The sequence below is a fragment of the Larimichthys crocea genome, chromosome XVII (genome assembly GCF_000972845.2).
Source record: "Larimichthys crocea isolate SSNF chromosome XVII, L_crocea_2.0, whole genome shotgun sequence".
NCBI classification, from domain to species: Eukaryota; Metazoa; Chordata; class Actinopteri; family Sciaenidae; genus Larimichthys; species Larimichthys crocea.
The window spans coordinates 24,018,493-24,036,085 of NC_040027.1; the positions used below are offsets into that span (position 1 = coordinate 24,018,493).

The window sequence follows — 17,593 nt, forward strand, 5'->3', positions numbered from 1 at the left end:
TATTCACTTTTTTTTTATTTCACTTGTTCTACACAATAACAACAGTAAATATAAAGAGACTGAAGTCAGTAATGTTTAATGGAATTTTACCCATAAAATTACACATTACACATTTAAGCTTGATTCAGAATTTATACATTATTTACATTTACATTTGTTAATGTCAGAAACATGTTTCTTCACCATAAATAACTCTATAGTCCTGGTATTTAGGGGAATGCGCTCAAAAAATAGACAATCAAAATCATCAATATATCATGTTATTATTATTCTTAGTATGTATCATGCTCATGGATTAGTGTGTGTACACGACGGGTTGGACCCCTGTTCATTGATCATCCACGTCTTGTGTGTATGTGGGCTACGTACGTGCGTCCGCCTTTATAAAGGGGATCAGGGAGGGAGTGCGCGCAGACCTCAGCAGCAGCGCAGATCACACGTCTGCACCGCCGGGCGAGCGACACGGGACTGATGGAAAGGATTATTTGATCATTTTGTACAAAGAGACTTAAAACATCGCTCTTTTTTTTTCTTTTTCTTTTCAATAATCGGCTTTTTTTTTGTTTTGATTGGTTTATTCTCTTCAAGAAACCATCACAGATCGACTAAAAGCATAAGAGAAAATGTAAGTGGCGTCTATTTTGTGTATATATAGATATATTTTTTAAACATTTCATCATTTTAACATGATGTTTACCTGATTTGCCATGTTTTGGTCGAATCTTTTCTGGCATCGTACCGTCACACACAGCTCAAAATCTTAAAACTCCTGGAAGTTACTCATCAAAGATTTTAACTTGAGAACATGCTTCCGATGCTGAAACTCAGAGAGGACTGTATCTTGTGTCACTTGTTTAAGCTTGTTTGTGTGGGGGGAGAAAGAGAAAAAAAAAACACGAACAAAAAGGAATACAGAGTGGGACAGTGAGCCGTGTAAACGTGTGAGAGAGATCCCTCCATAGAGGGGCCACATGGGAGTGTCTCTGGGGGTCGTGGATATGAGATCTGGCAAGTTCCAGGGAGTTTACTTCACTTTCCAAAAACATTCCACAGAACAATAATAGTAGTAATAACAACATTAATAATAATAATAATAATAGTCATGAAACATTTGCATTAGATTATCACATTTGCATTAGATTATCACTTATCATCTATTGTATCCCATTGCATTGTCTGTATGCAAAAATTACTTCCAGCAAAAGCGCACAGTGATGTTAGTATAACGACAACCACACCTCAGGGTATTTTTTTGATCCGCTGGCTGAACATAAAACATCAAATATACCTCCGGACATCATGTTATCATGTGGGAACCTATTCATGGTGACAATATGTCCTCTGCTTTACTTTACTCTGCTATGCATGAAACAGTGCGTATTGAGGTAATTATGTATGTGTGCATTTTTGCATAGATTTCTTGTTATATATTTCTATATTTTCATTAGCCTTATTGCTGTTGCAGTTCTAATCTGTTTCAATCCTAGTACAACTGTTTAAAGTGGTTGTGATTGCAAATCATATAGATCTGATTTACTACTTACTTTTATTCTGGTTTTATTATATGTTGAATTTGTAGTTCAAAAAAGAAAAAAAAGAATAATGTCCAGCAAAAATCTGCCAAACGATGATTTTGCCCCATTTCTGACTGTTTTTTTTGTTGTTTTTTTTGTCTTTATCACTCAGGATGAACAACCGAGATCGCTGGAGGGTGTACAAGAGGGTGAGTGTCATGTTTTTCCTCGCTGTGGTGGCACTAACTGTTGTCCAGAGAGGCAGCATCAATATGGGGACTCCCTTTGAACTCGAGAGGCAGGCACGCATGGAGGTGGAAAGAGTGCAGTCTGCAACTGCTCTTGGAGAGAAGACTGGCTTGTACCACGAGATAAAAAGCTTCTGGAAGTCTAGTAAACACAAACTGGTTCCTAAAGTTCAGGCCACCACAGAGGAGCCTATGATCACTGAGGGCAGCAGCCCCAGAACCTGGGATGTAACCAGTTCCAACTGTACTGCCAACCATAACCTGTCAAGTCAGGACTGGTTCAGGAGCCTGGAGCAAAATTTCAAGCAGTTCATGCTTTATCGACACTGCCGATACTTTCCAATGCTCCTCAACCACCCAGAGAAGTGCACAGGGGACATATATTTGCTCATGGTAATAAAATCTGTGGCAACTCAGCATGATCGCAGGGAAGTCATCCGAAAAACCTGGGGCAAAGAACAGGTGGTTGACGGCAAGAGGATTAAAACTCTCTTCCTTATTGGTAAACCTTCCAATGAGGCAGAAAGAGCAAACCATCAGAAGCTAGTAGAGTACGAGGACTACATCTACAGGGATATTCTCCAGTGGGACTTCATGGATAGCTTCTTTAACCTCACTCTTAAAGAGACTCACTTCCTCAAGTGGTTCCACACTTACTGCCCCAGAGTACGTTATATCTTCAAAGGGGACGATGACGTCTTTGTCAGCGTGGAGAACATCTTTGAATATCTAGAGAGCACCAATCATGCAAAGAACCTGTTTGTGGGGGATGTGATTTTCAAGGCTAAGCCCATTCGTAAAAAGGAAAACAAATACTATATCCCCCAGGCTTTGTATAATAAGACACACTACCCTCCTTATGCAGGCGGGGGTGGTTTTCTGATGGATGGGACCCTGGCAAGGAGGCTTCACTGGGTGACAGACACCCTGGAGCTCTACCCCATCGATGATGTCTTCTTGGGCATGTGTTTGGAGGTGCTTCAGGTCACTCCTATAAAACACAATGCCTTTAAGACGTTTGGCCTGGTGAAAAATAAGAACAGTAAACTAAACAGAGAACCCTGTTTCTTTAGGAGCATGATTGTGGTGCACAAGCTGCTCCCATCGGACCTCATGCACATGTGGAATCTGGTCAACAGCGACCTGGTCTGCTCGCAAAAAGTGGAGATCCTATAGCTCGATGGGTAACACCAGGTGAAGACAGCGCCAACAAGATGAGCTGCACCTCGGTGGATACTAGTATGATGCATGAGTCAAAGGCAGACTTCCCAGTAAAATCTCCTTTATGTGGAGAAGGACTGTGGGCAATATTTCAATTTGCTGTTTCTGTGCAGTAATGCAATTTTTTTGAGGATTTTTCTCAAACATCAAAGTAAATTATATAGAGTTTTTTTTTTATTTAGAATTGTGTATTTATATTGGCATTGTGAAGAACTCACACTGTCAGCATGCAGATTCAGAAACAATGACCAAAGGTGAGCTGCTACATCAATGGGAGGACAGCCCCCTCCCCAGCCCCTTTTTGTGGCCAACACCTATATTTGTTCTTCGATACGGTGGTGGTTTTTCATTGGCCAGTAACCAGTAGTAACCTGTAGTCTTGTGGCAGTGGCAGCTGGCACCAAACCACCAAGGATAGCAAACCCATTAATGTGAATACACATCAAAAAAGTGAAAAAAATATATATATATATTGTGAGAACGAGTGGTAAACAAAACCATGAATATGTTTTATTTTCTTTAGCATATTGTGCTTTCGGATATGTCGGAGGGAAATAATGTTTGACTTAGTTTAATCTTGAAAATATATGGGTGCACAGCCTGTAGATATGTTAGCATTATGGGTTTGTATTAAGTGTTACACACTGCCTTCACTCTGACCGGTATGGCATGCTGTTGAGGCTTCAAATAGCTTCAAGTAAGAGAAAGAAACAACTCTCTCTACCTCAGTGATTTGGTTAAGAAACTTCATTTTCATCATTGGTCACCTTGTGTAACCATGATTCTGTTATCTTCACATGGATTACATCTTCCTAAAGTAAGATTTAAATCACTTTTTGTACCGTAGAGGTCCTTGCACTCGTTTTTTTTTTTTTTTTTTTTTTTTTTTGGGGGGGGGTGTGTGTGACTGACTTGATCTGATGTCTACTACTCCCATACTACTGTAAATTTAAAAAGGAAATGTCTAAACTACTTGTATGCTGTCTGTGGATTTGAATGTGCTGATATACTTGACATGGATTTGGTAGAGGGTTTACAATGACACTGTGAACTAAAACTATTGCTGGTACGAGTTTATGATATGTTAATTTAATCATACCCCAATAAAAGGGGGTAATGTGGGGTCCTTCTATTTAATTTAAAGCATCAGATGAGGATTAGTAATGAAATGTTCAATGACTATAAAGCTGAATGTTGTGGGTGTAGTGGGTGATGATTATGTCTAGGTGATGTAAATATCTGTAAAAATCAAAATGTACATAGAATGTCACTTGTAAATAAACATCTCGACAATACTGTCGTCTTTGAAAATCTGTCCCAGAGAAAATCTGTCCTAGAGTGGCTGTTTTCTGAAAAATGCACTTCGAGACATGCAACAAAAGTGTCCAACCAACAAGTATATTCTGTTTTCTGTGATTTCAGTATCTGCCAACTGTAAGATGTCAAATAACTATGTTCGACTATAAAAAAGAACAGCTGCTGTTCTAACGTTTACAGAACGTCCATTTTGGAATATCAAAAGAAACATGACACAACTTTCTCCAACAGTCTTTTGTTACCTGTTATGAAAAATATTCCCACCGTCTATTTTGTCTTCATTTCCAGAAAGCAGCTATACGTGCTCTAGACTTGGTGTTTAATTTCACACTGTTTATGTTAAGTGTGTCTGTTCACTGAGCAGAACCGTGACTGGCAGGTAACAGTAATGATACTATTTAGAACTTTAAGCTGACCCAAAAAAAAAAAAAAAAAAGGAAGGCAATGCAAAACAAAACAAATGCCTTCTTTTTGTTCTCCACAATCTTTTTCAGGACAAAGGACGAAAAAAAAAAAAACATACAGAAACCGAATCCTCGGTAGTCTTTCACAAGAGGTGCACTTGCAAATGTAGAGGCGTAGCAAGAATGTTTATCTTTTATCTGTCCTCTTTGTTAAACACAATGCACGTCATATGGAGTCACACTTGAGCTGAATTATCTCTTTTATCAGTTTTCTATATCCACCATGACCTGACAATGTACCTATCATTTACTGTCAGTGATTGAGTTCCTATTGAGGTTTAACACAAGAGAGACTTTTAACAAAACAGAACAAAGATTGCAACAGTGGTTAGGAACTGTGTGCTCAAAGTAGATTTATTAGCAGAGATCAGATTTCCTCTGTTGTTTTGGGTTCTGGGAGGCCCAGGTACAGGTTGCATGTGAGTGTTAATAGGGGGGTGACAAGTGGAAGTGAATTCTTCTCTGACATCTCCATGTTCAAAGAAACACAAACTACTCCTTGTGTGAGACTTTGAATTTTGGTTGCCGCCTTATGTCCTTCCTATGACACATCTCTTTTGTGATTACTTGATTAAATGTAGGTTATATATGGCTTGACTTTTCCTCTAGTGCCACCCTGACATTGTGATTTCAGCTTTTGGATGGATTGCTGTAAAGTCTGATATCCTGCTCAGGACGAACTATAATAACTTTGCTGATTCATCCTAGCACCATCAACGACATTCCCATGAGCCTTTGTTTTACTTTTTTTTTTGCTGGTAAGGAGGGCAAACATGGTAATAGTTTCTACTTTTAGCATGCTGCATCCCTGCATAGTTTGCTGATGTTGGCATTTAGCTCACAGCAGCACTGTATCCTCACAGGGTCATTACAGCTTGACTTAATAGTCTTAATCTTGCATTTGTCATATTGAAATATTGGTTTCATATCCTTAACATGGAGTCTAGTTATCTTAACAAATGAATTCATAAAGATCGATCACTGTTTGGTATTTCAGTGGTGTCAGTCAGTGTTTCTGTCACTGCAAATCAACAAAGTAGCGGTGAGTTGAGAGTTGTGCAACTTAAACCAAAGGCAACAAAGCAGGAACAGGAGAAGCACGTGGTTTCTAAAAGAATGCTCACCAAAACCACTTTGCATAAGAGACATTCTCAATTACTTGAACAATTACTAAAACTCATGTGATCATCTGTACTGGATGATATGTATATATGTAGTGTAAAAAAAAATACCTTCATTACAGTCTATAAATCATTGCATCCCTAAACATAAACTATTAAAACTTGTTTTGAACTCAAGACAGAGCTGTAAAATGATTCTCAGTCAAATCACCATTTTGAAATGTCTTTGCAATAAAAATGAATTTGAAAAACACTGTAACTGTAATTTATTATGAACTTCTTTGAGCACATTCATACACTCAGTTGTGTACTGTACATGTGTGTGTGTGTGTGTGTGTGTGTGTGTGTGTGTGTGTGTGTGTGTGTGTGTGTGTGTGTGTGATAAACAAAGTGTGTGGTTACCGGATAAAAAGGAGATAATGACTCATGTCTCCTGCACTTCCTCACTGCCTGTAACACCTGAACTAAAAACCTAAAGATGTGCCAGGAAAAGGTGAGTTACTGTCAAGCTATCAATTGTTCATCTACTATCAGGTAACATTATTCCCAGCCACAGTGAAACTTCCCCCAAATAACAGTGTTTACGGCAGGAAGAATTGACTTATCAACCACCAGCCAAAATTTACATCATCTAGTGTAAATGTACCACTCCAGTGATGATATTTGACTGTATGTGAGCACACACCCAGCTTTCCAACCTGGAGTTGCATATTTGTTAACACTAATTGGAGGAAGCTTTTGATGTCAGCCTGGTCAATAGGTTGGCTGGAAGGGACTGCAAGCTTTCACACCAGCTCTCTATTTTCTTCAAAGACCTCTGGAGCACCATCATTGGCATGGCTAATGTTGTTGCTTGGGCTAAAATTAAAAAGGACATTCCTCAACCTACAGACAGCCTCTCAGGCATCGGGCAATGTCGTGACAGTTATTAATGCTGATGTGTTTCAGTTCACCAAATGTGGTTTTTACATCCAGTAGTGTAGTTTAGGCAAATATGCTGCAGTTAAAGAAATAGTTTGATGTTTTGGGAAGTATACCGGTTCACTTCCTTGTTAAAAATGTAATTATATTGATGTCACTCTAATATGTGTGTACTAAATATGAAGTCACAGCACTGGTTGGGAAACAGTTAGCCTGGCTCTATTTACCTACACATTTAAATGTCGCCAATTAACTCGTTATATATAATTTGTTTAATCCTTACAAACACAAAGAGTGAAAACAACACTGATTTTATTCCAGTTCAAACATGAGCATCTGATTTATGACACTGCAAATGAGTGTGTTGCATAAGGGTGACATGCATTGTTCTGCATTGAAGAAATCAAGTACAGTATGTTCTTCTCTGTTACACACATCCAGGAAATGTAAAGAAGATTGATTCTCATTTGTCATTTCACTCAAGGACCCTGACTCCCCATGACACACTGGAAAAGAGGCCAAGGCAATGCGACTTCATAGTACATCTGTGCTATAGGACACCATGTACTCGACAAAGATCCATTGTGAGGAGGACAGTATACTCCAGTTTAAAGAGGGCCCTATTTAGACCAGCCTCTAAACAAATGAGATAAAGTATCAGTCTCTGAGCGCTCTCCTCTTCACAATGTCCTATTGACTCGGTATGGTGCTTTATCAAAACAGTTTTATGATCAGTGCTTAGTCAACAATGTGAAAATAGAGGGAACATCACTTTACACACTTTTATTCCACAGCTATACTGTATGATTGATGGAGCTCATGTTAATGATCTGCTGTATGGCTGTTAAAAAAGGAAATAAACGCACAAAAAACACGGCAGGAAAGCGATCAAAGATGAACTTGGAGATGGAAAAGAAAGCACACAGGTCATTCTAGATGGCTGACCGAACGCCACAGAGAAATACTAGCATGACCTCTGTCACCATTCAAGGCGGGGGGCAACAAATCTCTAAATGGAGGTATTCAGTGGTGCCATCATCAGTGCCTCACGCCCAGGCACCTTCAGGGAACAAAGATCCCTGTTCAGCTACCAGGACCTCAGGATGACAGCATGATGCTGTCCCCCTGTCTGGTAGTGTGACAGAGAGAGAGACAGAGACTTGTCCAGCTGCTCAGGGTCATTGTTATGTCCTGTTGCTAGTGTGCAACTTTACTGGCCTATACATTACTGTATGCATTTAGCTTTGTTGTTCTTGGTACTATAAAAAAGCCATTAACTTCCTCATATCCCTACACACTAATTTTTGATAATGATTGGCCATTACCTAAATGTTAATTTCCCCCATGGTGAGATTTGCCTTTTGAGCTGCTACTGATTTAGGGCAAGAACTCCTACAAAGACATAAAAATTGAGTTTCTATATGCTCTGAATTTTGTAGGAGGTTCAAATGCTCAATGTCATCTTTACATTCATAAGAGAAATAACCAGCAGGAGGTACACCAAGTGAATAAGGTGCTCAAAAGGGATCTGCAAGAGGCCCTTGCACATTAAAACCAGCAGCAGTTTATGTTGGAACCATGGGCTTCATCTGGTTTCCTTGCTGGTTGTGGACTTTTGTGCATTTCCCAAAGGAAGGCAGTCACTTTAACATTGGTTTGGGGCATATAATCATAGTTTGGAGATGTGATTAAAATGCAAAACTCCGAAGCTGTCAAGGCCCTCAGTTTAGTTTCCAATATGACTTGTGTACAAGTATTCAATATGCAGTTTCCCTGTTTAGAACAGACTAAGAAAGCTACCCAATGAAGACTGCCACCTGGTGGATAAAAAGGTTAGTCAGACAGCAGCTTGACAGTGATGGAGCTTTTTTTTTTTAAAGCAGTGCAACAAAGTCTAGATAAGGTTACTTTTAGTCACTATTGCTTGTAGAACTAAAACTGTCCATTCCCATGGGTTGGATACTATTATAGACATTAATATAATGCAACAACAGCGCCCTCGATAATTAGAGTTGACTCAATTAGTTGTAGTCTTAAGATTTTAACAAGCTTCATAAAGATTTATTGCAGGATGTTTTGTTGCATTAGATACAGCTAGCATCAATCATACTCTCCTACTGTGTTCAAACAGTGACTGACTGTTCTAAATTGATGCTTATGGGACCCTGCTCATACATTCAACTCTTCAGATGGACGTAGGTGCAATGAGGACAGACATTTAAAAATCACCACCTACAAGATTTTATTTAAATCACATGAAAATCTTGGGATTTTCAGATGGGAAAAAAATTAGTCAATGCACTACAAATATTTTATGTTACATACATAAGAGGTCTCAGCCCCTGTGACTCAGACACTGATTGTGCCCCACCAAACAGATATGACATAACACTTTTGCCATATTTCTCAACACCCAACTCTAGAGCACTGACTCGAATCTTCTATCAAAATATGCTTTGCACATTACAGTAAAACTTGGCACCTAAAGCAAACTAAACAACAAACAAAATAAAAACAAAACATATGGATACAGGTGTATTTTTTTTTTTACAAAAGGTAAAATGAAATCATACAAACTGTTTAAATTTACACAATCTGACAAAAACGAGCGTATTTTTTCACAGCAAACTTGTTTGCCAGACCCATTCCATTTTACTCCTTCGGAAAAGCAAGTAAGCTAATGAGGGTGAGGGTTGCAGGTTTGCATTAGGGACATTCAGTACTTGAGCTGAGAAGGTCAGAAGTACCACTCTGGCACAGAAGGGTGGGAACGCTTGAGGGGTCTAAATAAAGGGCTAAAATGCCCATTAACAGTTAAATATATATCAATGACGCTTTCTGGAATGTCCAAAAGCTCTGAAAAGTGATGAAACCAGAGTCCATTCAAAAAGTAAAACAGACTAAGGATTTAGTCATCAAACTTGATTTTCTTCCCCTGGGGTTTGACTCCAAATCCACCGCCACCTCTTCCACCTAAAACGAGAACAAACGTTAGTTTACAGAACAGCATCATCATGTTCACTCAACTCAATTCCCAGAACTCTTTGACCCTCGAAGGGAAACCGTATGAAACCTTTGACTTTAAGCAATCTTCTTTTAAATTAATTTACCTCCAAAGCCACCACGCCCGCGTCCACCTCCACGAGGGCCTCCCCTTCCGCCTCCTCTGCCACCACCACCGCGACCGCCAAAGCCGCCGCCGAAGCCTCCGCCAAAGCCACCGCGGCCTCCTCTGCCACCACCGCGGCCGCCAAATCCACCACCTCGACCTCCACGGAAGCCACCTTCACCCTTCGGCTTGGCGTAGTCCAGGGTCACCTTGCTGCCATCGATCTCACCATCATCCATGGCTTCTTTGGCCGCCTTGCAGTCGTCCTCATTGTCAAAGTCCACAAAGCCAAAGCTGCGTGGGAAAGCAGAAGAAAGGACTAAGTCATGTGGAAAGCTGCTAAATGTTTAGATTAATAAATAATGAGTACTTTAAATTTCAGTCACTGGATTAACTGTTTCACATCAGACATGGGCAACTCCCACTAGGTAGCTGCCTGTTAAACTGCGAGTTTGCTCTACTTCTCATGCGAATCCGTACACTGCCACTGCTGGACAGAGCGGTGCTCACGAGAAGAGTGAACAGCCACAGGGAACATTTACACCTCTATAGACTTACCCCTTGGATGACCCTGTCTCTCTGTCTGTAACTATCCTGGCTGCTGCAGCACCCTCAAATGCATCCCTAAGGGTCTGATCCGTTGTGTCCTCGGAGAGACCCTTGACAAAGAGAGTTTTTGTTGGACCTGGGAGCAGAGAAGGAGATCATTAAAACTCTGGCTAAAGGCTTAGCCTCCATCAAGCTAAAACACCATGCAGACCAGATCAGGACTTGACTATCTTTGATTCATCACAGAGTTTCAGGAGATTAAGTTTTCATCACATCTGGCTTACGTCTGGATCTTTAAGGCAATTTTGCATGAGGCTGAAATTCGAAGACCTACCTGAGTTTCCTCTACCTCCGTCTCCTCTGCCACTGTTTTGGCTGTACTCCAGACGGATCGACCGGCCTTCAATGTCTGTGTTGTTGAGGTTTTCTAGGGCATCCTTAGCATCATCTGTGCTCTCAAACTCTACAAAAGCAAAGCTAAAGAAAGAAGCAAATGTTAGGAATGGGAAAAAACAAAAAACTGGAAAATAGAGTGTCAAATGATTTCTAAATTAGACATTTCTACTGTTGCACAGCAGACATAGGCAACACCCATATGAGTGTAGGGTGAGCCTGTTCTAACTGTGCACGGGGCTCTGCTTCTCGTGCGAATCCATGCAGAATCATGGGTAAGATTAAGAGGAGCTCATGAGAAGGTGCATCCGTTTCAGATTCTATGCAGTATGAGTCTGAAGGATGATGATGCCATACAAAAGACACTTACCCTTTAGGTCTGCCATCTCTCTGTGGAATCCTAATTGAGACAGCCTTCTCAAATGTGGATTGTAGGACTTCCTCTGTGGCACTAAAGGCCAGATTATTCACTACCAGTGTTTTACTGGAAGCTCCTGATGCTATAGAGGGAGAAGAAAGAGGCAGCTGGTGAGGAAAATCCAAAGATAAAGCATTTTCTATGATCTCCTGGACTAAAACGTAGATAGACTAACTCAAAGGCCTTACACACTTAGAAAGTATAACTGGTTACAAATGCAGCTTCTTGCTATTAAAATAGTTCCAGTGACATGTAAATATACGTACAGCATTATATTGCTTTATAATCATTAGTCTTAAGCAATACATCTAAAGTGCTCAATCTCAATTAAAAGCAGACAACATGTTTTGATTGGAGTCAATGATCAAGATACATTAACTCTACACAAAGTGGGACTGAGCAGTGCAAAGCATCAAGAGCTAACTGCTTCGCCTAACCACGGGGTAATGGTAGAATGTCGATTTGGTCAATGCCGCTTTACTAGTATTACAGTTAATACTAATGCATGTAGCTTTAGAAAACGTCCATAGATTTACCTGCTACTTTGGATCCCTTCTGGCTCTTTTCTCCTACAAAGTCAACCATGATGGACCTTCCCTGTACGTCAGCTCCCTGAGCCTCCTCCAGCATCTTCTCTGCTTCAGCCTCAGTTTTGAACTCGATGTAGGCAATGCTGTCACAGGAGAAAAGAGATTATTTGTCTGAAACAAGTCTAGAATACTGCTAATTAACAGTCACCTACATGTGAATGGCAGGTTTGAGTAGCAAGAAACAAAAAGCAGATCTTGACACCTTATAAATTTGAAAACTGGTGGAGAACCAATTATCTTCAACTATATATAGCCTATGAGTAAGGTTGGTGTCATACGCTGTCTAGTCAGATTTCAGGGCTCACATGGAGCTTTCTTGTGTTTCCTATGTATTCTTCCTGTTGGTGTCATCTGGTCCAAGATAATGAGCTAATAATTATGTCTATTAGGCTTGCTCTTACCCTCTGTTTGAACCGTTCTGGCCTGGAGGTAACCTCACATCAACTGCATCTTCAAAGACTTCCTTCAGGTCCTCAACGGTCGCAGAGAAAGGAAGGTTCTTTACAAACAGTGTCCGTGCATCCCTCTCTGTAGGGCAAATATAAACGTCAGTATAAGGACTTTTTTTAACTTTCTTGAAAACATACACATTGGGAAACTCTGCAGAGTCAATACCAAAAGGCAACTGTAACAGCGATTGAGGATAGAACCGGCAGACGATAATACACACCGGTACCGAAGACATAGCGCTGCATTCACTTTTCCTCCGTACATTACACACATGAGTACTACACAACCACATGCATGCCAAGAAATGGAGGGGGTGTTGCCATTTAAGACATATGTCAGTTAGCATGAATGTCAGTACTGGTATTGGGAAGCATCTTTTACCTTTCTTGCCCTCCTGTGAGCTGTCTTTGCTTCTGGCCCTGTCCAGCTTCAGCTCTTGACCCATGACCTTCTTGCCATTGAGCTCCAGTGCCTTCTGCATGTCCTCCTCAGATGAGAATTCCACATAGCCAAATTTCCTGTTGAGGCAAGTCACAAGAACCATTAAACATTCCTGCTTCAAGACAGGACTAAAAGGTAGCGACAACTTAGTTAATGTTTAGTCATCTTTTAATTACTAGATCAATTAGAAGTGATACATCTACATAAAATACAGTTTCTCAATCACTGCCATGCAATGATGTGTAGACAGCATTGGCACTCATCCCAAGTCATTTGGGTATTTAAACAAAATTATATCAGAAGAGAAATGATTGATGCATCCTGATACTTTCTTGTATTTACAGTAAAGCTTATTACTTACTTGGATCCACCTAACCGGACATCGGCGACCTCAAGGCTGTTCTTGGAGAAGAACTTCCTCAGGGACAATTTGATTTCTTCAAAGTCTTTGTTGGAGTTCAAGTTTCCAACAAATAGACAGAAACCTGGTAAAATAAAGCACATTCCCAACTGAGTTTCATTTATTGTGAAAAAATGTATTTAGTATATGAATTACACCAGACAAATTCAGAATAAAACAGGTGACATCACACATCAGTATTAAGTCCCTTGTTGATCATCATAAATTGTTGAAATTTTATTGATTGGGTCAGTGCATTCATTCCTACCATCGCCTTCTGACTTTGCCTTCTTGGCAGGTGGTGTTTCCTTCTTCCCCTCTGCCTTCCTCTTTGTAGCACCCACTGGGGATTCTGCAGGAAAAAAAAAAAATTGTATCATAAATTCACTGACAACAATTTAGCCAAAACAAAGGAAGGGAGTCTCGAACAGGTGGTGTAATAATGTCCATTAAGCTCACCATAAATGTAATCCCTGTTGATTTAATTTAAGACAACACTATTGTCTGTCCAAAACATGTATTGGTTATTTGGGGGTTTGTCTCCTGACCACACATCAAACTACAACATTTGCCGTTTATTACATATACCTTGGACTTTTCTGACACGTGCGCCACAGTGAGAGCACAGTCACACGATGCGGATGAAGCAGAAACATTCATGTACATTTAGTCTGCCTTTAGCGAATAGTCTATATTAATTTGGCCACTTGTCCATGTCAGCTGTGTGTCTCTTAAAACTTACCCTCTTCTTCCTCCTCTTCATCATCATCATCTTCTTCATCGTCGTCATCATCCTCCTCAGACTCTTCCTTGGCCTTCACCATTCCTGCTTTCTTAGCCTTTGCAGCTGGAGCAGGGGTGGTGTCCATCTCCTCTTCAGAGTCTGAAGAACCACAAACATTAAGTGAGTCAGTCATTGTGACCAAATTCAAATCATTGAGCACCCGCCATTAACCTGCATCAGATCCATAAAAAGGTGACATCACACAAAAATCAGTATTAAGTCCCTTGTTGATCATCATACTGTAGCTCACAAGGCAGCTCAAACTTGTCGCCAAAAGTCAAAAAACAGAAAGAATCAAAGGTTCAATCTTACCATCTTCATCATCGTCGTCTTCAGACTCCTCTTTGGCAGCCTTGGCCTTCGCAGCTGGTTTAGCTGGGGTGGCTTTCTTGGGAGGTGGGGCCTCTTCTTCTGAATCCTCATCATCGTCTTCTTCATCATCAGACTCCTTTGCAGGTGCGGCTTTTACCTTGGCAGCGGGTTTAGCTGCAGGCTTGGCTGCTTTCTTAGGTGGTGGGGCCTCTTCTTCAGACTCATCTATAGAAGATATACACATGAGAATTGTGCATTTCAGAAAAAATATCTACCAAGTGAAACCTTAAACACCCAACAAACGTATAAACGAGGACAATTGTAACAGCGATTGAGGATAGAACCGGCAGACGATAATACACACCAGTACCGAAGACATAGCGCTGCATTCACTGTTCCTCCGTACATTACACACATGAGTACTACACAACCACATGCATGCCAAGAAATGGAGGGGGTGGTCAGTAGAAATCAATTTCAGTCCTTAATTTTCTACAATGAAAGCTTTTTTTTTTAAATAAAATTGGAGGGGAAAAGGCTAAACACTTCATACACATTAATATCTCTGATGTGTTTAATAGCAAATACTGTGTTCATGATCATGTGGATCATAATCTCATTAATTGCTTACCAAATACAGTTTTTTAATTCAACTAAGACATTAACAGCGAGGTCTATGACCAACACAGTACAAAGCAAGCTATTAAGCAATAATTAGTTTAGAACTAAATATCATTATTTCCCCAAATGAATTACAAAATTACTTTCTGCCACGAGCACGGCTTTATATCTTACCATCATCATCATCATCCGACTCCTCAGCCTTTGCAGGGGCAGCCTTGGATTTGGCCGGTGTTGCCTTTGCAGGGGTCTTCTTTGGTGGGGGGGCTTCCTCCTCAGACTCCTCCTCTGTAGGTTACATTGACATTTCCAGTTAGTGAAAATGTGTCAACCTGTGTTATCTGTGAACTTGAATTTCAACGGGTGGACATGCACATTTGACATTTTACCACTTACCAGAATCGTCATCATCCTCATCCTCACTTTCTGCTTTCTTGGCAGCGGCGCCGTTCTTAACAGCCGGGGCGGCTTTGGCTGGTGTGGCTTTCTTCACTGCTTTAGGTGGAGGAGTCTGCAAAGCAAAAACAAACAAAAAAAAGTTAAAATTGACTGGTAATTACTTTAAATGTCCACAGATACAACAATAAAGACAGAAAAAAGTCAAAATATATACTGCACCTCTTCCTCCTCGCTGCTTTCCTCTTCACTGGACTCTTCCTCCACTTCTTTTGGGGGTGGAGGGGCTTTTTTCTTCTGGGTTGCTTGCTTGTTTGCTGCCTGTGAGAAGAGCAATAAAAGCAAATTTAAAATAAATAAAAAAAACACACATGGTCACACAGCTCAAATCACAGAATGAAATCCTGTGGTATTGTTCTCTAGATAACCTACTCCAGCATGTCTGCTGGCATTGGGGTTTCCACCATGAGGCGCTTTTAAAAGTTAAACACCGGAACCTCGCGCCTCTATCAAAACTCATGATTTAATCACACCAACAATTATCTGACACGAGCTTTGTTTAGAGATAAACTATTCGCGGGTCTGGCCGGTAACGTGGACCCCCGGTGTTGGTTTTTCACCTCGTGTGTCACTCGGAGCAGGCGCACAACCCACGTGGAGCTCAGGAGGTCGGGCTGTTAGCATGTAGCATGTGGGCTAATTTCACGGACGCATGCCGACAGAAAGCAGAACAACGTGCTCCCGTTTTATTTAAAAAAAAAAAAAACCTATTGACGCCATTTGAAAAAAAGGCGAAACACGATGAATGATAATCTGCATGGCAACAACTCGACGGAAATGAGCTGCAGTTCTGCATTCAGGCTGTTAGCATCGGCTAGCGGGATGTTAACCACAAACCACACGACAGCTAGCGTCGTGTTTCTCTAATAAATGTACATAAAATATCAGTATTAGCACACGTGTTTATGTGGCATGTAGTTTAATGTCGCTTCTCTTCTTTGTGAATGCTTAAAACCGAGAGTGCGCATGAGTGCCGTCTTTAGCGTTAGCAGGCCAGGCCGGAAAAACAGCAGCACGGTCCAAACATGGCCGATCACAACGAAGGCGAAACATTTTGTACGAGCGCATTTACACCACGCTTCGACGAAGTAGACTTTTTTTTTTCCTCCCATTTTTTTTTTTTTTTAGAAAAACGATGTAATAAACGAACAAAGCAGCAGCTGCGGTGCATGAGCTGACATTTTCCCTCGCTGCCACTTTCATTTTGTGCTCACACACGCAGCAACTTGAACGCAATAAAAAAAAAAAATAAAGGCCTCATGCGTAAACACAGCTTTCTATCACGAACCATGAATACAAAAATAAAAAAAATTACAATTTCTTACCTTTGCTAACTTCACCATGGTGCTACTGTGTGTTTCAACGAAACACAAGGAACTGGACGTTTGGAGACAAGTAAGGAAATAACTAACACACACACGTGGCTCAGCCTACTCGGTGGGACATTAGGCAGGAAAGACAGATATGTCGAAGACGCGCTCCTTACTCTCCTGCTCTGCGCGTCCACGCCGACCCGCCCACATGACTGTTTCCACCAATCACAAGCTGGAAACATTTACATCGTGCCCGCGCACTCGCCTACATACAGAGGCGATATGAAAAAAAAAATATAATGAAAAACATGATTACTACAGTGTCATTACTCCACGGAAACAAGCGGGGGTTTTATTTACAGTAAATAAATTAATTAAATAGATTTCAAAAATAACCCACGTGATATTGTCAAAACCTGTTTGAAATGTCCACGTCTTAAGACACAAGTGTGATATAGTGGATTTAGACAGATTTTTCTTTTTAATTATTTATAATTTTATTTATTTGGCTTTAAATGTATAGAGAATATATATAATACATAAATAAATATTTGTTATATGGCCACACGGCACAGCATGTCTTCAAGTCGCATGCAGCTGTTTATATGAACCACGTGGTTTGAGCCAGTTGCAGCCGCCCATCAACCACGTGTTGATCTTACGAGACAGCCGGCCTCGCGAGATCAGACTACCTACAGTCAGGTTAACCCACATGTCGCTTACCACGCGGCACGTGTGCTACATGTACTAGTGTACATACTAGAAGTGCTAGTTTACTACTTCAGTTTCATGCTGCTGTGTTTCTCCTCCACCACAAGTAAGAGAAAATAAACTGTTTTCTAAAAAAAAAAAAAACTTACCATAAAATATAATAAATAATGCATTAGTAGCTTAAACGGCTTCCTTCTCAACCACCTACTCCAATAAAATCTACTTTACATGAATGCATCA

At 40.6% G+C, this 17,593-nt stretch overlaps 2 protein-coding genes and 4 non-coding genes across 7 annotated transcripts; 1 reads left to right on the forward strand and 5 right to left on the reverse strand.

Annotated features, from left to right (window-relative positions):
- The first annotated feature begins 208 nt into the window (after window positions 1-208).
- b3gnt7 (UDP-GlcNAc:betaGal beta-1,3-N-acetylglucosaminyltransferase 7) lies at window positions 209-4,298 on the forward strand. Its single transcript, XM_019256640.2, has 2 exons — window positions 209-625; window positions 1,687-4,298. Coding segments are annotated over exons 1-2 (1,254 nt in total). The 5' UTR covers window positions 209-623; the 3' UTR covers window positions 2,939-4,298.
- Window positions 4,299-9,023: 4,725 nt separating this feature from the next.
- ncl (nucleolin) lies at window positions 9,024-16,821 on the reverse strand. Of its 2 annotated transcripts, none has more exons than XM_027290332.1 (16): window positions 16,655-16,821; window positions 15,491-15,590; window positions 15,270-15,386; window positions 15,048-15,161; window positions 14,253-14,474; window positions 13,899-14,039; window positions 13,425-13,508; window positions 13,118-13,241; window positions 12,697-12,833; window positions 12,267-12,393; window positions 11,812-11,948; window positions 11,228-11,357; window positions 10,799-10,941; window positions 10,474-10,600; window positions 9,917-10,209; window positions 9,024-9,779 (listed from the first exon to the last, which is right to left on the reverse strand). In XM_027290332.1, the coding sequence occupies exons 1-16, from the start codon at window positions 16,670-16,672 to the stop codon at window positions 9,715-9,717; spliced, it is 2,079 nt and encodes a 692-aa protein (XP_027146133.1). In that variant the 5' UTR covers window positions 16,673-16,821; the 3' UTR covers window positions 9,024-9,714. The 2 variants fall into 2 exon arrangements, with proteins under 2 accessions (XP_027146133.1, XP_027146132.1); XM_027290331.1 differs by having other exon boundaries at window positions 14,253-14,477; window positions 15,270-15,384; window positions 15,492-15,590; window positions 16,655-16,819.
- On the reverse strand, window positions 11,027-11,161 carry LOC113748047 (small nucleolar RNA SNORA75). The gene has a single exon (XR_003464086.1). It is a non-coding gene; the product is annotated as a small nucleolar RNA SNORA75 (small nucleolar RNA).
- LOC113748050 (small nucleolar RNA SNORA57) lies at window positions 12,489-12,626 on the reverse strand. The gene has a single exon (XR_003464089.1). It is a non-coding gene; the product is annotated as a small nucleolar RNA SNORA57 (small nucleolar RNA).
- On the reverse strand, window positions 13,319-13,386 carry LOC113748049 (small nucleolar RNA SNORD82). Its single transcript, XR_003464088.1, has one exon. It is a non-coding gene; the product is annotated as a small nucleolar RNA SNORD82 (small nucleolar RNA).
- Window positions 14,570-14,707, reverse strand: LOC113748051 (small nucleolar RNA SNORA57). Its single transcript, XR_003464090.1, has one exon. It is a non-coding gene; the product is annotated as a small nucleolar RNA SNORA57 (small nucleolar RNA).
- Window positions 16,822-17,593: the final 772 nt, after the last annotated feature.